Here is a 26,335-nt window from a genome sequence, read left to right as displayed (position 1 = left end):
CATTGTAGAAGGATCTTTCAACAACCGGGTTTGTTGCATGCATGTGATAATATAAATTATTATCTCCGAAGAGAGAGAAGCAGCCCTCATTACGTATCTTCAGTTGAAATTCCAATGCACGTGACATTGTGATGCGAAAATCAGAGGAAGGATGAAACGATGGAGTTTTCGATTTGGAGCTGCGATCGAAGAGTTACCGAGATCTATCAGATGGAATATGCGCCTTTGGAACGATCGAACTAGCATAAATGGGGCATTTAATACAGAAAATTACGATGCGGAAATCAGTTTGCATTGTGATTATGAAATGATGTGCCCGTGGGGGTCACTCCAGGGATCCTACGTGGGTACGACATAATATACGTGTATACACTCGATTCCGTCTCCCTCCCTCCCGCGGCCTTTGTCTCGATCCGTCTATCCCTCTTTCTCTCACTGTCTACGCGCGTTGTGGCTTTCAACGCCCAGCCGCAACAACACGAATGCAAATTTATTGTCATTCAATTACTCAATTCCGTATCCCCGCGGAAGTCCACGCGCTCTCTTGCCTCTCCGAGTCGAAATCCTCTCTTCCTACCGCTTCTCGTCGTTTCTCTACGCTCGACGGTTCATTCGCAAGCGGACGTTAATACCGCGGCGTAATGTCCATGACCGCGGTTTTCGTCGCCCTCAGCTCTTCTCTCCCGTCACGCATTCCCCCGTTTCCTCTAATCTCCACCCTTGCTGTCGTTCTTCCCTTAATTCAATATCGAATTTGTAACTCTACAAATTTGTCGGCTGATATATATATTGTGACAACCCGATTTGTTATTATACATGTATACACCGTTCGCACAAATAGATATATTCTCATTCATCTCCCTGTGTACGTGACGTCTATATGTATGTATATATTGAATCAATTTCAATCCAATCGAGCAATAAACCTCGGTACCACCTCCGATTTCATCTCGTCCTCGATTATCACGAATGTCATCAGTACCACGGCTCAACGCAGATTTGTCGATGGAATCGACCTCGTTCGCAATTAATTTTCATTACTCAACAAGTTTCGTGCGAGGTTTGTGCGTAAAAGAATTTGTTCACATCGATGTATCCAGATATATAAGAGAATACAAACGACAGTTACATTGCGTAGCCTCTGTGTTTATAGATTGCATAGTCTTGTGATCACGTGTAAGTTAGAAAATTTCCAGTAGAATATATGAAAACTTTTTCCAAATACCGATATTGATTCGAACGAAATTAATCAATGAGTTATGCGGAAAAGTGTTACGGTAGTTTTATTATCTGCTTTCGGCAAGTTTAAAAATTCACTGTATCTTCGAGCACCAAAGTCCAATCGCAGCGCTCGATCTCAATGAGAATATCGATGCAGTTCGGCTGGAGTCGGTGATGAATCATTCACACAAACAAGGAATGTGAAAGGCTGGCGCGCTTATGCCTTTTCCCGGTCGAAGCCTCTCGCTGGCCCTGGTGTTATGCATAATATTTGCCGAGACCAGCGAGAAAATTACATAAATACGGTAAGCCGATTTTCTTATCGTCGAATACCGTCCGGTGCGTTTGTTCAAAGGGCGAGAACTTTCGGGTCAGAGAGGGGTGCGAAGAATATTTTCGTATCGTACACGAGCGCCAGTATTAACAGATACCAAAGTTTCAACAGGCAGGTGAAAAGATAAAATAAAAATGCAAGAAAAAAATATTTATGTATGGCAGGGTTTCAAATAGTGCCTCGAAACATTTGAAAATGTACACGATCAGTCCTTTTTTAGCCTCGCTACATTTTCGTTCGATTCACCATATCGAATCGTTTCGTTAAACAAGAGAATATTTCCAAATAGTGGGAAAACGTCATTGTTCTGAGATAAAGAAGAAACATAGATGAATACTCATAAAAAAATGTACAAAAGGCCCACTGTAGAACCAACTGTATCCAATAACTTTATAGTACTACTTGAGGATCGATTCAAACCCGGATACCAATCAATTTGATGAAAGATCTTCGATAAAATCTTCACAGTACAACATGTAGAATCGGAAGCTTGAAAAACGCTCAAAGCTCAATGTTGATCTAACCCGAGCCTTGTCGGCCGATACTTTAGAGTCCAAAGTGCACATTGGTTGAAGCCTGATTGGACGTGAATTCTAGTCTTCCATTACATGTCGCCAAGTATAACAAGAAACTGCATGGTGCAGTAAGATAAGGAATTGAAACTTCATTGTCACTTACAGCCCTCGAAGGGCTGTGGTTCTGGTCATCAGATATTTGAACGAATCTTGAGCTGAACATTATACTTGCATGTAGCAGTCACCAATCGTCTACAATTAGCTGCTCTTAAAATTATGCTAATTTTATAAACTTCAAGAAAATTTCTGAGTTTTTGTGTACAGAATCGTCTGAAATCGTAATTTTTCTAACAACATTGTTTAATTAATCTGCAATTAACGCCCCATTGACGAACCCTAGGATTATCATTTTCGTGTCTCCGATCACCTAAATCGATCTTTAAAGGACCTGTTGGAAATGACTTGGATTTTTCTGTCGCCATGTCCTGGTCCGAGTGAGCTAGCGTTCGATGTATTTCGATACTTGTTCAAGGAATGGGTGTTATTGGTCAGGTGGCCAGCAGCGTTCCGATCACTGGTTATAAATATTGGCTGTTTTTTTACGGGTGATAAATGATTCAAGATATTAACGGCAAAGAATTATGCAAGCTGTTTAGAAGAAATAAGTAAGTCGACGTTTCGGCAGGTTTCATCGACAAAAAAAGGTACCGACATTACTCTTCACCCAACCAACCATATTGTATCTCCTCTGGAAATTCAAATTCGGAGCTTCCAAAATTAAAGCAAAGAGCACATAAATATTGGGCGAGTAAACATGGCGGTAAAAAAATACTTTATGTGGTTAAAAACACGCACACACACACACACATCTGGAATGTACCCCGTGTGGTTCATATTCTTGCCAACTTTTATGTACGTTGAGCGAGCGTAGAGGGAGTTATGAAGTGTGGGTACCGGGGTGCGCGCGCGAAACCCGGTATGCTGCGTTCGTCCTATAGCGCTTTATAAACGACTTTTTCAGTAAAGTTTGTCGGCATTCATCACGGAGGACACGACCCTCTGACCCTTCTGCCGAGTCGTGCATGTAGTGTGTACCTCAGACGACGGCGAAACACGGTAAGCTTACAGCAGGACGAAGGGGAAGCAGCGAATAACAAGAAGAAAGAAAAGTAAAGGAAGAAAACGGGAAAGAGAGAAAAGGACAGTGAATAGGCCAAGAGGTGTCTTGGGGTTGGTTTCCGCCTCAGACTGCGTCTTGTTTGAGGAGGAGTTGAAACAAACTCCTGTCCGCGCTTGCGCGCGATCCTATAGTCACTAAATAAAAATAAGTTGCTCCGAGAGCATATACCGCCGAGAAGAACATGTCTAGAAGGAGCGCCAAGTATGAATATGGATAAAAAAAACACGTGACGACCAGAGAGGCAGTATAAAAACAAAGTATAGAGGACTTCATTCTTGAAAATTAATGGCAAACGTTATATACATATGCAGCAAATGCTGCACGTGAATTATTACACGATCCCTCCGAAAGGACGGGAAAGAGGGAAAAGATACAAAAATCGAAGATTCGAGGCAACTTAAACGAGCAGTGAGATATCAGAGAGAGGAAAGAGAAAGCTCGCTCTCGCAATGAAACAAAGCAGGGTCGAGGAAGGAACGTGCTTGAGCGAAGGATGGCATATGCTTGTGGGCACGCATCCTGATAATTTCCATTACCGCAACACAGTTTATACACAAATAAGCTTCAGACAAACACATTTGTACTAATAATACCACGGGCGTTCGGTCGTATTTTGCTGTTATGGCTGATAATGAAATCACATACGATGCAGTGGTCATGACCGGAAATAATTTGTTGCGGGTAGATCTTTCTCAGCATTGGAATATAGTTTCGTAGAGGAACCAGTATCTATATACGGACGACAAAGTGGTGGTCTATGTATTACATTCGAGTATGTTCTCGGACATTTCAGTACAGAAGGAGATTTGACCACTTCCTACCTCCCTCCCTACCACGCCTGCCTTTCGCTCCGTCATACATCCGTTGTCTATACATATGCGCCCGTAATAGGCGTCGGTCCTAGATCGTAGAACACATTGCCAAGTCTGTGACAAGCGTCCGTACGTCTACCGGATACACGGATATTAATATGCTTAATTTCAAATCAAGTATGGTGGAATGTTCTGAGAACGGACGATCGTCCATCTCTCCCCACTACCATGTAAATCAACCATCATTCTCTCTTCCCTTATATTTCGTCTGTGAATGGTCGCGGTGAGATCGGGATTCGGAGAAGGCTCTCTGACTCGCGGAGTTTCCATAACCGCTAACAATTTGTGCTTCTGAATAATTCCGGGCACTCCAATCTCACTCCTAACAAATTAAACTGAATTAGCCGAGGCTTACTGGACACGCTTTATCCATACAACATTTCTCTACAACTATATTCACGTATATTCAAAGACAGATATGAACATTCTCGCGCATGCGGATATCCGGATATCGGATGTGAGAAAACCCTCGAAAAATTTCGGAAACGTTTCCTGGCATGCATCTCTCGCTTTATTCTCGGTAACCGAGCTCCTTATCAGTAGCATACCGGACTCGAACATTCTGCTCATATTCAAATAACGCAGAATCAGGAAGCTAAACGGGAATTGCCTGGCTCGGGAAATGTGACATGAAACGTGAAGTATTTGACCGTGATTCATTCAGAATCAACTCGTTTTTAGGAACGCGTGTATTTGTATAATAATTATTATCGTAGTTGTTGCGATGCTCATAATAAATCAAATTCCTGGAATATTGGATACCCGCCGCAATTAATTTCAGCATACAATATTAACATTGGTTAAGTCCGGGTGCTGTTTTTCCCCGAAGTACCAATGAAAACATAGTTAAATTAAAAAGGCTTTGCATGAGTTTGCTTCAAATTTTCATTATCATGATTTCATAACTGGGAAGGCTGCAGTGAGATAACTGGAAAGTCAACTTTAGCTTGAGTTACGATATGTGAATGCGTTTATTTTTGACAAATTCAAAAAGCCATTAAAATGAAAGAATCTGATTAAAATTATTCTGCTACTTCTGGCAGTGCTACTGGAATTGAAAAAAAGATTTTAGGGAATGTTGACAGCGCACTGAGAGGCTGCGACATCCATTCGAAACCTTCTTTTATATGAACAGGAATACACTAATTGGCGTTAATACAATAAAGCAGATCTTTTTTTGCAATGACTTTGTATCGTTTTACAATTTGAAATTCAGTTTCATTGAAATAACTCCTGAATGAAGTAAATGGTAGCCTACTCATCGTTATTTTTAAAAAGCATGAAAACAAACGATATTTGTCGCATGAGGAAATTCTTCAAAGTATCGATGCTGGCGAATCTCGTTTTTTTCTCATATCTCGGAGAATTTGTTGGAAAGTTTTCATAGTTCTGGTTTGCTTGTCTTCCCTTTCCGAGTCAGAGATGATCCTTCGCTACACTGAACAACGCATTGAGTTTCGATGTCTTCGTCGTGTGCGAAGATAGCTAAGGGCAAATCGCACAAAAAAGAAGCACGCAAACGAAGCAGCGTATACTTTGAATATAAACCTCAGAAGCTGTGGCGTCCCGCACTCTGTATTTTTCTCTTTTCTGCTACTTGTCGTTTTCTCCCTCTTCTTCTGACTCCCAGTCGTCCTCTTTCTTTTTTGCCACGGTCCTCTACCCCCTATTCATCGATTTATTTTCGTGTTTGTTCGCGGTGGGAAAAGTTTTGCGGTTTGTCAGCACTTTTAGATTAAGGGGGCCATTGAAATCTCATAAAGTCCCTACAAATACCTTCATTTGGCATACCCGCTCTTTCTATATCTTTCTTTTTTCCCTCTCTCTTTCTCCTTCTTCCTCTCTCCCTCTCTCTCGCCCTTCCCCAGAGTTGTGACTCGTACGGTAGTAAAAGCCGGAACGTACGAATTTCTCTGGATACGAGAAAGAAACGTGAGCGTGTTCTCGCACTGCGAGCTGCAGAATGGATAGAGAAACAACACAGCGCGCAGTAAGCTAGAAGGGACCGAGGACGACAAAGAAATAGCGTAAGAAAGAATAAGGAAGAAATAAACTATGAGTGGGGTGTACGACGAAAAAGCAGGCAAGCTTTCTATACTTCTTCGATCGCTTGTACACGCCAACTCCATGAAAGACTTTCCGGTTATCCCAAGGGTTTACTTCGAAACCCTTTTCTCAATTACTCATCGGGTCCGCTTGCTTTCGAGCATCCTTCGGATACCGTAATACCAACTCGTTTTTCTCTTTCTCCCGTAAACATATAATCGATTTCTTTTTCATCGTATATTATGTTTTTACATTCAGAATTTGGTCGTCTTCTTTTTTTACTGGAAATTTTATTATTTACGTTTCAACACAATTTATTTGAATTCACGATTATGTATAAAACAAAACGTTCTCATTGATTTTTTTTACATCACTTTTGCCATTGCTCCTGTACGCATGAAACGTTTGGAGCTTATCAATGATGACAAAAATTCGATTGAATTTGGAATGGACCCTCTATGATGAGCTACTTGAAGATCAAATATTTCATAACGAGTTACTTTTTCGAACTTTTACTCGTTTTTACTTGAATATCAGAAAACATTTTCTCACATTATTATAAATTGTAAACAAGCGATAAGTTTGATGAAACAGCGAAAGTTCTGAGCTCTTGAAGGCGCAGTATTTTTTAACGAGCTGTTTTTCCCTGCGTGAAACGATTCTCCAAAAATGGGAACTGATCTGTGTTCTTTTCATCGGACAATGATGCGCATTGAACCAGTGTGTTGTGGCACTTTAGCAAGAATATTCTGGCACGTATGAGATTTACGTAAGATATATAAATGTCATGGGACTTTCCACAAAAAAACAGTCACCGTTGGAACGTGGAATTTTCGGTGGTGATTTTTTCCCGTTTTCGAGTTAATGCAAATTATTTTGCCTCACTTTTTCGAAATTTTCATGTTGGCAAGTTCAATGAGCAGAAATTTCCAAGAACTTTCCACTTCTTCGTACGTCCACAACTCACCAAGGAATGAAATGAGCCGAAAAGATAGGATGATCAACATTTGTTTTCCAGAATACATTTATTTTGTTGAAAATGTATTAAAACAAAATATGAAGTAATTCGATTATTTTTTCCGGATGATAGCAAGAAATATTTCTCCTTTAATTATTCGAACGGTTCTTCTGTTACATATTTGTATATATATGAGTAATAACTTAGAACATTCAATCGGTATAATATATTGTGATTTTTGCCGTTTACACCGAATTTAATTTGTTTACACTAGACGGAATATAATATTTATTCTATATCCTTTATTTTCATCGAATGATATTTTTGAAGCGTCAATGACCATTATTTCGATGATTTCCAATAAATGAACTTGTTCCAAAACCGCAATGAATGCATCGTAATTACTTTTAAATTTTTACTCACCGAATTAAGCAGTCGAACTTGCGTACCGTTAAGGAAATCTCTCATAGCGCGGCTAATGTTTGAATCACAAGTAGTTGGACCTCTAACAGGTTGATCGTAATCTCAACATATGTCTTCAAATGGAAATGCATTGCGAAGGTGGGTTTATCGGATTAAAATGCTGAGACAAACTTCTCAAAAAATGTTCCGAATTGGATTTCATGAGTTTGAAAAGTGAAAAATGAATCGGTAATAAAAAATGCAAAATCCATACAGTGGTTTATGTCACGTGGAAGATCCCTTATATACGAGTATGGGTGAGACGTAAAATATATCAATTTATCTGTGCTACAGCACTTTTTCAATTCTCTACAGAGGGCGGGATCTTATAGAGAACTCACCGATCCTCAGGCTTCATTTCATCGAGTTTCTTGGGAAAGCCAAACAATCTTCTCTCGGAACCTCATTGGTAATGTGATCGTCGCGGGAGATGAAGTTTCGCAAGGGATTTCTATACTTGGTCTGGCATTATGAAAGAGGTTGCACAGCTCCGAAAACTCCAGCACTGGCCCAACTCTCATTCGCGTGGACGCTCAGTAAAGTACTCGAGAAAGATAGAACTTGTGCCATCGCGAAGAACACCAACTGATTCCGCCGGAGCACACAGACTAAGAATGGGAACCAAGTTAAAGTGGATCAGGCAACAGACGTGAGCCAAGAGTGTGGATGATAAAAGAGATGATGTGATTGGTCCTTTGAGCAATGTTCAATAGCGCAAGCATTCTTTTTCCTTTAATTTCCAATCATATAAACCTAATTGAATTAATTATCAACACATTTGACATTGATGATTCATTGGTTGATGATATATCGCGATCATATACATTTAATCATTTATCGAACGATTGAGTCATTCGAACACACACTCTTCAGCCAAGATTTATAAGAAGGTATCATCGTAAATCGGTCATCAAACTAAAAGCTTCGGACGATCCAATGAGCTTTGACCACGGCCTCCACAAACTCACGATTTCTAGCGATATCTGCGAAGAGTTGTGTACCCTTCGAATCTCTTCTACACACTTTTTCTCTTGTAAAAGTATGATAAAAATTGGGGACAAAAGTATATTTATCAGATAAAAATATAGTCGAGCTGGTGATTGCTGAAGAAAAATCTACTTGGGCTTAAATGAAAATGGCACGTCTCCAATTAGTCGCAATATTATACAACATCTACGGATCTACGGTATCGTGAAGAACTGATCACTTAACGGTTGCAATTTAATGCTCAAGCGAGTTATTCTACATTTCGTTTTTACCTTCTAGGTAGAAACTCAGCTTATATTTATATATTGCTAGCCTTGGAACAGCTTTATTGAGGAGAATTAATGGTTATAACTATAATGAACGAAGAATTTTGCAATCCTCGTACACGCAAATTGAAAAGTCTGTCTGGAAAAGTTTCAAAGATTGCAAAACATATTAACAATAAAGGATAATGAGTTGATATAAGAAAAAAAGGAAAAGGACATGAATAATAATGATAATTATTCATTAAAAAATAAATATAAAACGTTAACAGTGTGGAAAAGAACGCTCGAATTTCCAATATGTTGAACATAATACAAGAGTCAATATGAAACTTTAAGTTTCGACATTATCAACGCTTGAATCTTATTATTGGGATCTGACATGGAGGTGTGGCCTAAATTTAATATAGCGCAAACGGGGATGCAATCACCTAGTTAAGTCCGTGTGTAGTATAGGCTCAACGTGTAAATATAGCGTCAGTTATGAATATTTAGGATAGATAGTGGTAATTTCAACAAGAAGTGATATTTGCCGATGGTCCTGTTCAATTCTTAGTCATCGAAACTTCTTTTTTCCTTTTTATACTTTACGTTTTTCTTTTTCGCAAGGTGTAAAAATACCTACTTCCATTTTTTGTTTAATTATGCCCAAAAACACTAAAGTTAATTAATATGTTTTGATGAGCGATGCACCTCGATTATAATTTGAAAACCAGATGTCTCACAAATTTTGTCAGATCCAATATGTGTACGCTTGTCCTGCCGATATTACACACTCAAAAAACACATGGAGATTTCTCAAAATATATGTAATACCTTTGCATGTATATTTTCGTTGTTCTTTTGATAAGATGAGACAAACGCTTATTATTATTATTATTTTCTTAATCAAGGTCTCATCAAATTTCCATATAGAGTTCCCACGATTAACCCGAAAAGGTCGAATCCATTAATTGTAGGGATTCCTCACTTGAGGATTCAACAACGATTTAGCCTTCGCAGGAGCTTTACTCGGAACATAGAACACAGTTACCACTGAGTAGAAACATCGATTTACTTATCCACAACCTCGTGCTTCTTTCAAACATACGCACTCTACCTTGATTCTCTTAATGCTATTGAAAGCGAAGCACTGCGCAACTTTTTTGTAATCACGATCAGCTACTTCACGTTACGCGATATGCGATGTAAATGCGAGAAATTCACTCATCGCTAGAATTATTGGTTTGCTGAGAATTCCAGGAGCAAGTTCAACCTCCCATTAGGTGAAAAATATTTTTATGGTCGAATCCAAGAAACTAAATCATATGAAAGTATCATTTTAAGGATAGTTCAAACTAGTTAAGAAATCGGCGTTTAAAGAAACAGTGGATTTGATTTGTAGAGTCTCCTACAGACCGTGTCAACAACGAGTAGAATCTCGATAAAAAGTATGCTTCACAACTGGTCATCTTTCTGACATAAGAATTCGCTTTCGAAAGTATTCAATTCTACGAAAATTTAACAATCCCATGAGAAAACGGTGTTGCCATAGTTCCATCTAAAGTAAAAGATTCAACAGTAGTGAAAGAAGAAAAAGGGCAACGCGCCACCTTTTATTCTCGGCCTTCGACTTTCTCTGCTCTTTGTCTACCTCCGGCTTTTAGAACAGATACTTAATCCGAAGAGCGGGCATTTGCCTAAGTAAGTACCCGCCATTCAAGGTAGCATGAACAGTAGTAGAACGAACGGTTTCTTTTTTTCATCAATCTTCTTTTTCGTTTAGTTCTTTCTATATACACACTTTCGCGTAGGAGAATAAACATTTTTCGGAAGCTTTTCTCTTTATCGCTAACATTCGAATTTCGCTCATTCCGATTAATTCTTCTCATTTAATCTATGAAGGAAATGCTCGTACATAGTGAGATTCTTTGTGTAGAAAATTGCACGATCAATCACTGATTGAACATCAGCGAGGTTTTTTTAGGGTGAGATGAAATACGTATACTTGTGGCTAATGTTCAGTGTTTAATGTCCCAACTGTCAGAAAACTTTGTAGCTAGCTCTACAGGAATAGTCCGGGACGAAGCGAGGGAGAAACAGTTCGCGCATCTCACTCAGGACCAAACTCTGTGAACTATCATTAGAAGAGGGAAGGCATCAGCCCAGGGAAATGGGACTGTGTAGAATGGTAGTGGTTCCCAGCCGGCTTCAAGTGGGCGACCATTGTCTGGAAATGAGAGGCGGGAATGAGTGACGATACTATACGAGACTCGCACACAAATGTAGAATATGTACAAATGCACACAAGCCCGTGCACACTAGTTACCGGAACGTCATTGCTAACGTTGTCCATGCCAGGAGTTCATTTCCACCTTCAGACGTAAAGCCAACTACTACACGAACGCAAATTCACTAACACGTGAAAGAACATACACTGTTCGCATACTCGCGTACATAGAAGTGCTCCTGCACGTTTAGCAAGCTATAGCGTTGCCTCTCACTTCTCACAACGCACTCCCTCGCCAGCTTTTCGTGTGTTCCATGATCGGTGTCTCTCACTTTCGCGCTTGTGCTCTCCGACGTTGCCATCTCAGTTCGCCGGCTTCGCAGCGAGCGAGAGCCAAACCCACTCGCACGGACTAGAGCGATGGGATCTCCTGGTACAGAGCATACGATGGGTAAGAAGCACGAAGGAGGGTAGAGGAGATAGTTGAATCCGGAGTTGGAGTCAGAGCCGGAGACAAAGCGAGGAGGAAGCATCCGGGGTAATCCCACCCGGAGAATGTGATGCAGCCTCTGGTCCTTTCCTGTCGCTCTCATAGCTCGATTCCCCGGCTCATTCTCTCTCCCCTTTTCCCCTTTACTCTCCTCCTGTCTCTTTCTCTTTCGCTTTACTCGTAGCATTAACTATAGATGAATGAGATCACTGTATGCTCCATTCCTGTCGCTCTTTTCCCTCCATTGCTCGGCACAGGTAATTGAGATTTTCTGGGTAGTCGATGACATAGAAAGAGTAGCAAACGAGAAGCCGACGCTTTTCTCGAGTAAGAGGCACACAGAAAGAGACCCTGCGGATGATTCTCCTTCGACGGAATAGTTGGCATCCTCATATATGTATGTCGAGGCCGGAAGTCAATTCGTGACGATCGTTGATGGAGAGCTCGCTTGGATCAAAGAAAGAAGCTTACCATTGGCCGTGCTAATCTCACCGGAGACGTAGCGTGGAATAAGTATCCGGAGATCTTGAATCGTATCACATTACGTACATATAAGAAACTAGCTTCTGCTTGTGACTTCGTCTGCGTAGAATTGGTACTACGCACTCCCCATACGAACTTCCATCCTCTTGCCACATCCTTAACAAGGGATGATTTACGAATTATTATCTCTGTAAAAAATTCCATCTACATCGGTTCAGCGATTTAAGTGTGAAAAGCTAACAAACGGTCAAAGTTTTTCTCGCATTTGTAATATTGTAGAAGAAAAGTACAGATAAATATCTTATGAGTATGTGAATTGGGTAAACAACAAATTCCTAGAGCACATCTAGAGATGCAATCACGTCTTGACAACTTCTCTAAGATTTATTTTAAGCAGCTTATAATAAACTCTTTCATTGCTATATTACAGGTAAGGTTGTTATTATTGAATTGAGTTGTTGAATCAGTTATAAGATGCACCGAATTTTTCATATAGATTTAGAAAAATGTCTCGAATTGACGTTGACAAAGTCTGTAAATTATGATGTAGAATATTATTGAATCAACAGAGAAAAAATTGAAAAATATTTTACAGTTATAAAGCCATGTTCTGCAATAAATCGAACGTTAATCCAGATTCAAAGTAGCGACATACGAGACCTGTGTCTCAGCGAGTACAAACGTACATCAAGGCTGAGGCCCGGTACAAAACGAAATCGTAATTAACCACAGTGAATAAGCTGCCGAATTTAATTAAGGATATTGAATGGGAGCCGGCTAATAACGGTGGCAGTGACTATATTGGCCGCGGTGTCAAAGCTAGGTTAGGAACGAAGCGTATCGTGCTCAAAGCTCGTCCAACAGAAGCTTTGATGTGGTCACGGACAGTGCGAAGCTCGCGAGACTCGGAGCCATGTGTACGTACTGTGCTATCTCTATAGTTCAGGCTCGATCACGTGATGAGTAACCATTCCTCGTGTCGTATGCACTTCGTCTCTCTTTCCCTGCCTGTTTTGTTTCCAATCCCTTTATATCACATTTTCATCACTATGTTCGTTTTCTCCTTCGTTATTATCATATGATACTTCTCCAAATAAGTAGCCATCGCTGAGATAGCCTCAAGCGTAGTGTCCTACAGACTTTCCATCAAGTTTCCCAGCGGGCTCAGTAACTTCTATGTGCATATAATCTTCCAGCAAGCCTGGAGAACATCACGAACGCGGTGATCGCAAGAGGAAAACCTCTGGACATGCGGACTATCCCTCCACCATTCTTGAACTCCCTTTTAAACCCCCAGAATCTCCTACCTGAAATATCTACTGGCTGAACTAGGGGTAACTCTCGATTTTCAAATATATATATCTCTCAAGTTTAACCGAGGGCCAGTCAGTAACTTAACAAAGACTTCTAGCTATGCGGGTAGAAGACGAGAGAGTCCTTTAATTTGCGGTATCATGCGACCTGCCAGAGCGAAAGCTGCTCTTCTTGACTCTCTCTCTCTCTCCCTCTCTTGTTCTCTTTCCATCATTTCCTCTCTCTCTGTCTTCAATCTTTCTTATTTTTCTATCACGCTTTGTTCCTCGTATCATTGTCCCGTTGTATTTTAGCGGTGCTTACTAAGAAACTGGCCTCGTGGTGACGTTCGTGGCTCTCTTGAGGTTAACCGACGGTGCTCCAACAAACGGCACCAACGACGACAACGATAAGTGAGAGAGGAAGCGAGACAAAGAGAAGTTAGAGAACATGATACCACGATTCAAGCACTGTGGTCAACTTAAAGCAAAATCATGCAAATTGAAATCCTCGAAAGGGTTGGAATTTCATGGTTCAGTGACGGTTTCACCGTTACATCAGTTGAGATTTCAAGCTAAAGGAATTCAAGAACAAGGTTGTAGACACCGCTGGTCTGGTATTTGTGGAATTTCCAAGATCTCCTGTATTCGCTTTTCGCGAATCATCACTTTTTCTATTCTTCGGAAATCTCATTATGTGGACTTTTTTCTTCGATGAAGAATACTATTGGCAATTGTGCTCGGTAAGATGATTTTCATAATATGTTCCCTACAATCTCGGTTCGTCCTACGGTTCAATATACATGTACCGATATTGATTTGTAATAGGGATAGTACAGTGTCGAGGCACTTTTAACTGTGAGAAATGCCACAGTCACTCTCGCAGCCACTGCCTAAATCTCTTATTATATTACGGAAGCATACTCTCCTCTTTCCCTATTAAGCTATTACCTTATTACGTCATTACAGCAGAATTTCAATGGAATAATCCTGCGTTGTTAAGCGGATTACATTGAAGCCGATTTATGCTCTTGAATTTCGATGCTTAACACAAAAAACAGTAAAATAATATATGTGAGTGAAGAATTCGGAGCAAGTGTGTGCGAACCCTGGGAGCATGTTAAGGTAGTGGATTGATAATAGTTAAAAAGCTCTAGAAAACGAAAGAATCTACCCAGAGAATGGAGTCCTGATTCTTTTTGAATAAAATACTCGCAATGTACTAAACGAATGTTCATCCATCATTGAATAATTTGCAATTTTCATCGATCACTTGGTCCCAACGTCCAAAGTTATGATTTTTCATACTCGATTACTCGATCTGGAAGAAATATGTTGATCGATTCGTCAAAGCAAAAGATTAAGAAAAAAACGAACGGTAGAGAGGTTTTCACCGGTCGCGGGCGACGAGTTTACTTTCCTCGTAGACGGATGGGAACAATTTCCGGGCAAAGCGGATTCATCAATGCTTGAGGGCTGGATTTAAGATTTCCTGTGCACAACGCTGCTGTCGTAGTGAGGACGAAGCTATCCATACATATATATGTATGGGTGTATATAAGTATAGCTCCTTATACTGATGAGAACGATCTATATATATGTATATATATTCACATTTATGCGAAGAGAAGGTGAGTCATCCGTTGCCTAAGGATTCTAGAGGTTTGAGCGTAGTCTAGGTGCACCTCTCTCTACAATCCAGTCATCGATGTCGACAGCATCAGTCTGATGCAGTCCTATCGTAAGAAGTATAAATGGCATGTATAAGACATCTTGCTCTCTCTCTCTCTCTCTCTCTCTCTCTCTCTCTCCCCCTTCTTCTTTCTCTTTCTTCCTCTTCTTGTCGCTCCCTCATTCGGTACCAATACCTTACGACCCTCCCTTTCATCCATCGTTCCTGAACTCTCTAAAAAGGAAGAAAATGGAACGAAAGCGGACGCTGAACTGAAAATTAATTTATTGGAATCGTAATGGAAAATGCTAGCTATGTGTAAGAACGTCGCTGAAAAATAGAAAAGTTCTCTGACGCGTTCTGTCTCTTTCTCCGACTCTCCCCTTTTCTCCACTCTCACTTTCTCGCCTTTACCGTAGCAGCAAGTAAGTTATAAGCTTTATAACTTTTTTCTCTTGCTTATTCTGCGATACAAGAATTCCTTTTCTATTCACGTGTCCATTCACGTGTTCCGGGTCAAAACGCGAAAGCATAGTGAAGTTCATTCCTTCAATAAGCATGCATATTGCAAAAACTCCGCTCATATAAAATATAAAACGCAAAAATATATGGCAGCATCGAAGGTACAAAAATTTCATGTTACCTTACGCCTGTCGTCCTCGTGCGGATTGGAGATCGGTATAAAAATGCCGTTCAGGGTCTATCGAGCGAGATCTCTAGTGAAGGGGAATGGGAAATATATATCTGACTGTGTAGTTGAATAGGAGAAAAGGACGAGGTGAAGAGAAACGAGATGGTTGCGCAGGAGGGTGAAATGGTAGAGCAATCGACGAAGTTAGATAGTTGGAAACGAGTAAGAGAAGAGCGAACTTCGCAGTCGACACAATACCTTGAGATCTTCCGCCAAAGGATGCGAGGCAACGGGTGACTTCAGGAAAGAATGTGATTCCAAAGGGGCCCCGCTATCCTTCTTTTCTTCTCAAAAAGCTGTCTATTCCCCCACTCCTCGTTCCTTAAGTACTATGAGGCAGAAAACTACCTTTACTTGCCCCCCCCCCCCCCTTCTCTTGCTTTCTTTCTTCTCGTACAACGTTGGAAAACGTCCGTAAAACTGTATGTTGTGATTTATATGCATGCAGTCAATCATATTTTCACCCCGGTAGATCTTAAATATTCTTAGCATTTTTAATATTCTCAGTACCTATGGTGACACGGAATAACTGAATGCGTCGTCATATTTTAACACGTGCAATTTTTTTCTTTATTTCTCTGCGGAAATGATAAATTTCATATGAATTAATGTAATTTAGAAATCAATTGGAACAATTCGTGACAAACGAATTCGTAAATACGGATACAAATGATATTTTTTTTCGATCCTGTCAGAGGGTCGTTGGAACATGCTAATGAAGTTATTCTCTTGAAATTTCGGTTGAAAGAATCTAGAGTTTAATTATTCAGTCCGATTCATCGAATCGAGTAATTTGGATCGGGTCTTCACTGGTGAGTTTTAAATATGATATAATGAAATTATTAGACATATTTATTCTTAGCTTGGTTTTTTATACTTATTCATGACTTTTGTTGAATATTAATCACTTTTATAGATATTGATTGGATTCTTAAGGTGAAAAAATTCTTCTCACAACATACTTGATTTCGAATATTCCTAGTAAAATTATCTAATAATCAATCATGCCCTGAAAGTCCATAAATTGCAGAAAAAAGGGTCATAATAATCATAATGGATAAAAGATATAGACAACGAATTTTTTAGCTCTCTGTTAAAGTATCTGCTAATTTTTCTGCTCTCTTCTCGCATACTCATGTAGATGTATATATAAAGCAATTCCCTTTCTATCTCCCCCTCTTCCTTCTTTTTTACTCGTCCATCCGTGAATCTCTCCGCGTTCGTAGAAAGGCGTGGAATTTGCTGATTAAAAGGTTATTTATTGCGGCGAATTCTTAATTTTCGTGGCTCGGTCGAATAATTAAAGCCACGGGTTTCTTACCCTTATACGGAGGGTTACGTGCTGGCAGGAGCTTTGGACGAAACCCTTGGAGATCGTCTTTGTTACCTCTTATTGCTCGAGGCTCAGACGTGCCAAGGCAGTGCGATCGTTCACCTCGTTTTTTGTTTCACTATATTCGACAATTAATCAACCCGAATTTATCGTATCATTTCCCAAGCCGAACCGAGCGTGCATGCACTACACACCTTTCTATACACACAATTTATTCAGTTCAGTTAATTCTATACCCATCTGCTTCAATCGAATGTAAGAAGTTATCGCTGCACTCTTGAAGCCGAACAATTTCGTTTCATTTCAATCAACTGACGCTTCATTATTTGTGAGAATAGGAATGAAAGAGACGCAATGTAGCGCTGTCGACGAGACCTCTAAATTCAAAGAATTGCGGAGAAAGGTAAGAATCTTATTAATTTGCTGCACTGCGCCCATTATACCGGATTATTTTCATCGCACTGTTAATTCGTTAAATGCATCAATACCGTGAATTCGATAAAATTATGAACAATTAAATTCCTTCTACTAAATTTAATCCGCCCAATTTAGGGAATAAACAAATATCTCGAGTTATTGATTCATGGCAGAGTTCCAGTTGGTTCTTATTGATGACTTTCTTGACGAAACCTAAATAAACTCGATAGAACCAGAAATAGGTAAATTCTTCAGAGACTGAAATCTAATAAGATTCGAGTCGACTAGCGTTCCAGATCCACAAATTCGAAGTTGTAATTCTGTCAAAATCAAGAAAAGTCGAGTTATTTTTATCAAACAAAAAAATGGTCTCGTAGAATGATAATGATAGTCGTGTTCCACTTAACCGTGAACAAAACGGCCGTATGTCTGAATTTCCATTTGAATGAATAAGAATAAAGAAATATAATGTCAAAAAGTATGCCATACGAGTCGAGCTTTTAGACTCTATTTTATAACTTCGAGAATACGATATGACAGTCTCTAGAAGTCTCATTAATCTCCATCCGCATTTATAGTCTCATTTATTGTGTATATTTTAAGGAGTATATGCCTTGACTCTTTTTCCTCATCGACCTCATCAATGATATTGTTCCTCAGGTTAATGAAATACAAAATTCCACGACAAATTAAACATTAATTGAAACAAGGTCGTGGTTTCTCATCACATAAAAATAAATGCGTGCAACCCAGTGAGACCGTTGTCCCCTGCATTTATTTTCTGATAGAAAATCACCATGGAATATTGGGGCACTATTCAAAATTTGACTGAGCTTATTTCAAATTTATCTCCGGAGGGATCTTTGCGGATCCAGCAGGCGGTATACGAGCGCCTAAATTTCTATTGAAACAATTTGCTTGCCCGGGAAGAAACGGGTAAATTTCCATTCAAGCCATGTGCTCCGATCTACTATATAAAAGCTGATGGCTCAGTGAAGCAGGAGTTTCACACTATCTACATGATATTATGCGTCCTCGGGAATAAAGTGATGCGCCGTAGCGCGCAGTAAACTTCTCCCAAGATTTTCCAACTTTGTCCTCTTCCCACACTCCTTTCCGGCCCCCAATTTCTCTCCCGCTCCCGATACAAATTAAACGAAGAATACCTACGAGCTTGGCAACATCAGGCAAGACGCGTTGCAAATGGGACGATAGAATATACTGTTATTATTATTAGCATTATTACGACGTTGTATCGTAGATTCTTCCCAACCGGAAGTAATATCGAGTCCTCTTGAAAACTCCAAACATTGTTAGAGAATGCCACCCATATCCTGCCGAGAATTTGCAGATATTCCAAGGAAGTACAGACAGAGGTGATCTGTCTCTTCTGTTGGCAGAGTTCTAAATAAAATTGAAAAAATGTAGGTGAAGGAGATATCGGATAAAAAATTGTTCAGAAAAATGCCTGCTGAATGCATTTCAATACTATTATTGATAGAATTTATTGTAAAGTAGTTCAACGAAAAATGCTGTACTTTATTTTTCCTATTCGCTGTCTGTATCCATACAAACGTTTCCTTCTGACCGTATCTTAGAAAAGGTCGTTCCAGGTACATAAATATAAATATTTACAAGTGGCTGATCTTGGGTATATGAATTCTTTATATGGAGCTCCTGAAACAGTGGGAGGCACGTTGTCTTAGCTATAAAAAAAAAGAAGTAACTTAATCGCAACGACAGTGTGTACGCTTTGGAACTCTAGACATGTATTTTGCTGTCACACGATGATTGTCACTTTATTGTATTTGTTGAACTCCACATTTGAACGAGCAGGCTATAACATATATGAGATATATAATATATAACGTATAAGACGATGGAAGAAACGAGTAGAAAGAAGGGAATCAAATGCTCGAATTTTATTTTCATACTATCTGATGTTTTTCAAGAGTTTTGTGTATTTACCGAACGTTTGTCGTGTTTCTCATCTTTCAGTTTTTTCCATCCATCTATGTTTTACCACACGACCCGACTCTTTCATCTCATCCATATTTTGTGTAGAATTTGTTCACCTCTACTTTCGCTTCCTTTTCTTATCATCACCGTTCTATCCCTCCCCCCTCTCTCCTCCCTGTATCCCATGCTCGCTCATCCTTTCCCCGATCTCTGGCTTTCTTCTGTTCACTCTTATGATTTTCCTACTCTTGATACATGGCGGTATTGATATCAAACAACGTCCGTTCTAGAACGACTCTTGTCCTTCCTACACTGACTCGTCACTCTCCCTCCATCTCTCTCTCTCTCTCTTCTCCACTTTTGTCTTTCTCTATCGCTCTCTATTTCTCTCGTCCTCTTTACATATATACAGTAATGTCTATCCCGCTGTAGGTTCAACACCACACGACATCACATCACTCGAAATATCGAAGCGCATAGCGTGCGTGTAAGACGAGATGTCTTTTGTCGGTGGTGTCGAGATACGACTCGGAAAACCGTTTCGATACGGATATCAATATCTCTTGGTTGCCGCGTCCGTACGAAACTGTTTACACTGTATCAGAGCCGCTTTTCCATGTTTCACATTTGGTTTCGATAGCGACACGAGAAAACTACGCGCTGTGAAGACGTAAAACATAAGAGGGCTTGACGATGCAGGGACGGTAGGTCGGTGCGATTGGGGATCGGAGGTTGTAAAAAAACTCTTTTTATCGACAAATTCAGAAGTCGAATAAATTTGCTTTCCGTAAACGGTTCCACTATCACAACTGTTATCAATCGACGTCAACGAGAATTTTGATATGTTCTAGAAATTTTGAAATGCTTAGTGATACATTTGATTCGAATAATATTTTTTATATATGTAACAGGGATGACAATAACGCACACACTGCAAAAACAAGCGTGTTGTTTTAACACGTTTCCAGCGTGTTTATGTTGTCGCCATTTTCGACACGCTTTTTGCCGTGTTGTTCATGAAAACAACACATATTAATCGTGTTTTATAAAAACGCCTTTCCGTGTTGTTAAAAAACGGTTTCCCGTGTTGTAAAAAAACGGCTTTCCGTGTTGTTACAACACGTTTTAGGCATTTTCCTCTTTGTCGCCCGATTCGACACATATCATGGCGTGTTGCTGTTGTGCATATCCGCACACTTGAAATGCGTTGTTGGCTTGCGAGTAAATTCACTCGCAAGAATGGCGAAAAATACAACAAAATATTTTTTTTTTACCGAGAATTACTACTGGATGCGTCTCGTTCGTGAACCTCGGATATCAAAGTTCGAAGATTTGGAAACGAATTATTTCTGAGAAAAATTCGTATACATCGAGGGGGGATTCGATCGACCTACCTACCTAACACGCTCTAACTTAACGGACGCACGCTACCCACTACACTAATTCGCTCATGAGGTAATGTTGTCAAAAAGTCCGTTATACGAAACGCAAACATTGTTTACGTTTGTAAGTGTGAGCTAACCTCGTCTTCGTCCTTTGTCCAGCCAGACTCTTTCTTCTTTTTCTTTTTGTTTGTAGTTGGCTCGAGTCTGCGCTCCTATAGCGTTAAGACCATACGGCCATGTGATGAAAACTTGCTTCTCGTTTTCGTGATTATTCGGTTCGATTCGGTCGGCGAAAAGACGCATACGTTTAATTCACTTATTATTTGTGCCACTCAGCGAGCATAAAAATGGAAAAAACGATTTATTGCAAAAACGAAGAGCGATGCAAAAAAATTAAATTTTGCAAAGTGAACGAAAAAATGAGTGATTCCGAATGTGTCACCCAAAAAATCCGCGAAGCTTGTGAAAACGACTTGCTTCTGAAAAAGAAAATCGAAAATCAAGCCATCGTGTTACAGAAGCTGATTCAAAATCAAAACATTTTATGTGACATCGAAGCAGAGGAAGAAATAATCGATGAATTGGAAATAACCTGCATTGTTCCGTTAGGCGAAAGTCTTCTATCGTGTTCAACGATCTACGCTATCGATCAAGACGGCTCTCTCATTGAAACCCAAGAAAAAATAAGTGAATGTGTGGAGGAGAAAGAAAAGGTAAGATTATCTCGATGTTTTATTATATAAAATGTAGAATAATGAATCTAAACGATTTACAATAGGATAAAGAATTTATAACACATTTAATTCATTGGTAGCGATAAGATTTTTCATAAATCTCTTTGCGTCAATGAGTTTTAATAAGTGTTTCTTAAGCCAGTGATCAAAGTTCAGATTAAATTTCTTTCTCCGCAAGAAAATTTGCATCAAAATTTTTTTCTGACAGCAGTTTTGATGAACTTTCTTTGTAAACAAGAAAAGTTTTGGTCAAATTTGTTTACCGCAGCAGTATTTATAAAATTTTTTTTCTTGCAGCGGTAAAAGTTATGGTTCAATTTTTTGTATAGCAGTAGAGTTTTGAAAACATTCTTTTTAAAGTGATCAAAATTTTAATAAAATATCAATACGTTATCAAAATTTTGATTGCTATAAAGCGAATGTTTTCAAAACTTTACTGCTGTACAAAAAATTCAACCATAACTTTCACCGCTGCAAGAAAAAAAATCTTATGAATACTGTTGCGGTACACAAATTTGATCAAAACTTTCATTACTTAGAAAGAAAGTTCATCAAAATTGTTGCGAGAAAAGAAATTTGATCCAAATTTTTTTGCAGAGAAAGGAATTTGATCCAGACTTTTACCGCTGACAAGAAAAAATCATTAAGAAAATTATGAATATTCTATTGTAACCAATGAACTCAGTGTACTCAAAGATGAAAGCTTACATGAAATTTCTTTTATTGTAAAGAAAGTTTTGAACTCCTGAGATTTTTATTAGGTCGAACGGTCATAAGATTTGCTTTATGCTTTGAGAAATAAAACTGTTGAGCTTATTTTTTGGAATTTCAGGAAAACCAATCAATCAACAGTCAATTTAAAAAACTGAAAACAAATGACTTCACTGAAAAAAGAAGCATAATTTCAAGCTTCGTTGGAACGCCAACATCATTGCCAGAACTGACCCCGGAGTTGGTTCAAAAAGTGAACAACGGAGGAATGTTACTTGCTCAAAAGTCATTAACGTATTTTTGGGCAACTGATCTTTTGCATCGCACTAATGGCATGCTGAGTAAAAATGATTATTTCAACTACGCAAAAGCCATTGTTAGTGCTTATCCAGAGCTCAGCGGCGGAGACCATGGATGTGTAAGTTTTCATTTCTTTACATTTCCAGTTACTACAATTGTCAAAGCCGTCATGTGCTAAATTTTTCTTTATTGAGTTTTCTTTTATTATTGCAGGGGATTGTACGACATCAGTCAAGTACAAATGTGCGGAATCGACGTGCTAATTCAGAACGATCTGTAATGAAATTTGGCGAAGACAAATTGAAAATCGGTCAAAATATTCCAACTGTTTTACGATTCATAAAGAGTACGTTTGAATTTCTATATTAATTTCCATAAATATTAGGGGATCTCTTGTTACATTTTTATTTTTCGCAGGCGTCCTGATGTACATGGAGTAGATGCGTTAAAAGAGCTCGAAAGAAATATGAATTCCGGTGACACACCGCACGTACGTCTATTGCTCAAAGAGTCTGTGAATTTACGGAAGAAATGGATAAAAATATTTACACAAATATACTGGATATCATAAAACGGCAATTTCGTTTAGGTCGACATTGACGACAAGATATTTGCCATTTTATTTTACTTTCTAAAATGTGTTGTACATATAAGTATGAGTAACTTCCCAAAACCGTGCTGAAATCATCCGTGTTGAAACAACACACATTATCAGTATTATATAAATTACAAAACGGAAATTGCCGTGTTGTTCGAAATTTTACGGCGTTACGTGTTGCTTCAACACGATTCGTTAAAACAACACACCTGCGAGATGTATTGTGTGTTGTTGCAACACGATTAGTTAAAACAACACACCTGCGAGATGTGTTGTGCGTTGTTTCAACACACCTAACAACACGCTTGTTTTTGCAGTGCATATGACAGAGAGAAGAGCATCGTTATCGAGAATTTGCTGAGATGTATCATTTCTGCCACGGTCTGAGACTGTGAAAAAAGGAAGGCAACTGTATTTGTAGAAAGATGATTGCACACGTTTGTTATAATTGGTTCAGAGGATTTTAAATACCGATGCGTGCTGTACAGTAGCGATAACCATGTCGAAAAAGTCTCATCTGATAGCCCTGTCAATTTTAATTGGCTCCACCAGTGCATGCCAGTCCCTATTCATCGGATCAGTGATATGCAAATGCAATTTAATGACGCGGTATCCCATACGTGCCTTCGGCTGAACAGGGCTGTTGATGAGGCGCAGACCGTACGTGTATGTGTGTATAATGTATGAATACTATATGCACGATGACCCCTCGTTTCCATCAGCTGCTGACCACACAAATATAATATAGATGAGTTCGTGGAATTGTCGAGGCTCTCAAACTAAAATATCCCTTTCACTCACTCGACACATCAATCCCGATTCAAATGTTCGAGGAAATCTTTCGAATTTTTGCACAGTCACGCACGCAAGCTCGGAATTTCGATTCGCGCCAGGGTTATTTCCAATTGTCAATGTGGGCAAACATCACCACAGTTTCACGAACGCTCAAAAATGTCACGTCGATCCATGATGTACGACGAACCGGTCACTACCCGTGTGTGATTCCTCGTGTACGTTCCTAGAATTCTAAATGCAAACAGAAATCTAGCGAATTTGAAAAATGTGCACTTCCTACTTTCGATTAATGGCTGTTAAAAGGAAGAAACAAAAATAAATTTATTTCTATTATTAACTACTAGGAACTGGCAGATTTGACGGGTAATTTCCACTCATCATTGCAGCAAGTATGGCATATTCCAGGATAAAATTTCTCACCGTACAAAAAGACAGGTCAAGTCAGTTTCAGTGACGTTGAACTATATTACGAGGTAATATCTTTTCCGGAATACCCGTCATCGTCCTTTCCATTCTCGGTTTACCGAGAATATTGTAATAGGAAAAGGAGCCCCAGGGTAGTTAATGGCCTCCGAGAGGCCATCCAAAGCCACCAAGAAACTCAGTTACTTGTGATTTCTCCAACAGTTCTTAGCACTGAAGCGCCATAGCGAGAATAGAAACCAAATGGGTAGTAGGCCCATGCGTCAGATAAATAAAACTTCACATTTTTCGTTGACTTCCATACAAAACAAGAAACTTCTTAAGCTTTTTTCTTCATCCGCGAATCATTCTCACAGAAAAACGTATTTGGGGTACAGGTTAATTTTTTCGGTATTTCTCTTCACGTCTTACTTATTTTGTGCTGAATCGTCACCTGCTGTTCAATATTAATTTACGCATTATGTCACTTTGCGAAAGATGTATAAAAAACAGAATGAGATTCTACGATAGCGCGTGAGGCGAGCTTATTATCTTGTAACTGTAAGCGTATCCCTCGATTACTCAGCATTACTCAGAAACTCAGGTGTCACAGACCGGAAGGGACATGAGGGATGGCAATAGTGTTCCACGGGGTGATGCTTTGAGATATAGTAGCTGCTCCCAGTTGGAAAGGGAAAACGAAGGTGAATGCACGGAACCCTCATTGTAGAATCTGAAGTAACAAATGTTCGCCATCATCCGTAGGCATTTTCTCTTACTTCGTGAAACTGGCGTAGCTCAGCAGTCGTATTATACGGAACGACGTTTCACTGTATATGTATATGATCATATACATTATCTACAACGAGTATATCTTGTCATTTCGAAGCGTTTTCCTTCTATACACCTCGTCGTCTGTCTCGCTTCCCCTAATTATCCCTTATCCATATCTCGGTCCATTTGATTCGCAATGACGTTATCAGTTGGGTGCACGGAGAAGCGCGCCAGTTTCTCGGACGGAGTACAAGAGACGTTCCCGTTGCTATCTTATTACTCAAAGCGTCATTGGCGCGGTATGGCACAGCTCAGGGAGGAAGGAGAAAGGTATTCTAGATCCCTGCCGCTAACTTGGTGGCCCTAATATCTCATATGGGAAGGCACGAAATTTGTTTAAAACGGTTTGATGATGCGGCATTCTTGTCAGTGTACACCGACAAAATTGTTGCTATTACATGTTTTGTTTAACATGATTCTAGCCCTGCAATAGAGACTCTAATTTTATACTGACATTTGGAAATTTAGGAAATTTTTTGAAAAAATAACTGTCTATAGACTTGTTCAAAAATATTTTTTGCTTTCTTACAGAGAAATCGTGATTTTACACAAAATAAAAGAAAATATTTTTTATTTGGACATTTATTTTGAGATCAGCTTTCGTTCAAGGATAAAAGTGCATTAACGTACGATTAATAACGTAATTTATTTTTTTTGCTGTTTACAATGATATATCATTTTCAAGTTATAGCAGAACGAACTCGGAGGCACAGTGAAAAGTCGTTGTAAGAAATGTTGCGAATTACAAAAATCAGAAAAGAGGACGGCACGTACTCGACAGAAAATTTGATAATTCGGAACGAATTTATCGTTGACCGTCCTACATTCACTTACGAATTCTTGCAAATCATTAGATATCACTCAGTAAATATGAATAGGTAATGATCGTATAATTTCGTACCATCGCGTTCCACTGATGATAAAGATCCAGTATAATTCTTGAATTTCGTGACGAGTATACCGTTCTCCATTTCTCATATTGATCAATTAAACAACAGGGAATTACAGTCTTTGGCTTGTGCCGGGTAACGAAGCGCTAGTAGTTAGACCCTGTAAAGGCATCAAATCAGTCGGGACCAGCTGGAATTTCGAAATGAAACTTCCACCCTAGACTGATTCATGTATTTGTAGCCAAAGAATCGATACAACAGCAGTTTCAAATATCTGTGATATTTCGAATGAATATGATAAG

At 39.3% G+C, this 26,335-nt stretch overlaps 2 protein-coding genes across 4 annotated transcripts in view; one reads left to right on the top strand and one right to left on the bottom strand.

The window, feature by feature from the left end:
* The window catches only part of bru3 (bruno 3), a 620,380-nt gene that overhangs the window by 336,165 nt on the left and 257,880 nt on the right, over positions 1–26,335 (bottom strand). The window lies entirely within an intron of this gene.
* LOC122418882 (uncharacterized) lies at positions 20,533–23,408 on the top strand. 2 transcript variants are annotated; one of them, XM_043432976.1, is made up of 5 exons: positions 20,533–20,839; positions 20,963–21,482; positions 22,336–22,632; positions 22,728–22,860; positions 22,932–23,408. In XM_043432976.1, the coding sequence occupies exons 2-5, from the start codon at positions 21,117–21,119 to the stop codon at positions 22,952–22,954; spliced, it is 819 nt and encodes a 272-aa protein (XP_043288911.1). In that variant the 5' UTR covers positions 20,533–20,839; positions 20,963–21,116; the 3' UTR covers positions 22,955–23,408. The 2 variants fall into 2 exon arrangements, with proteins under 2 accessions (XP_043288911.1, XP_043288910.1); XM_043432975.1 differs by having other exon boundaries at positions 20,533–21,482.

The sequence above is a fragment of the Venturia canescens genome, chromosome 1 (genome assembly GCF_019457755.1).
Source record: "Venturia canescens isolate UGA chromosome 1, ASM1945775v1, whole genome shotgun sequence".
NCBI classification, from domain to species: Eukaryota; Metazoa; Arthropoda; class Insecta; order Hymenoptera; family Ichneumonidae; genus Venturia; species Venturia canescens.
This window is presented reverse-complemented; position numbering and strand designations above follow the sequence as displayed.

Coding starts and splice junctions, on each gene's coding strand:
- LOC122418882 (XM_043432976.1), top strand. CDS start 21,117: ATGGAAAAAACGATTTATTGCAAAAACGAAGAGCGATGCAAAAAAATT. Junction 22,633..22,727: donor GCGGCGGAGACCATGGATGT/GTAAGTTTTCAT, acceptor TTATTATTGCAG/GGGATTGTACGACATCAGTC. Junction 22,861..22,931: donor TGTTTTACGATTCATAAAGA/GTACGTTTGAAT, acceptor TATTTTTCGCAG/GCGTCCTGATGTACATGGAG.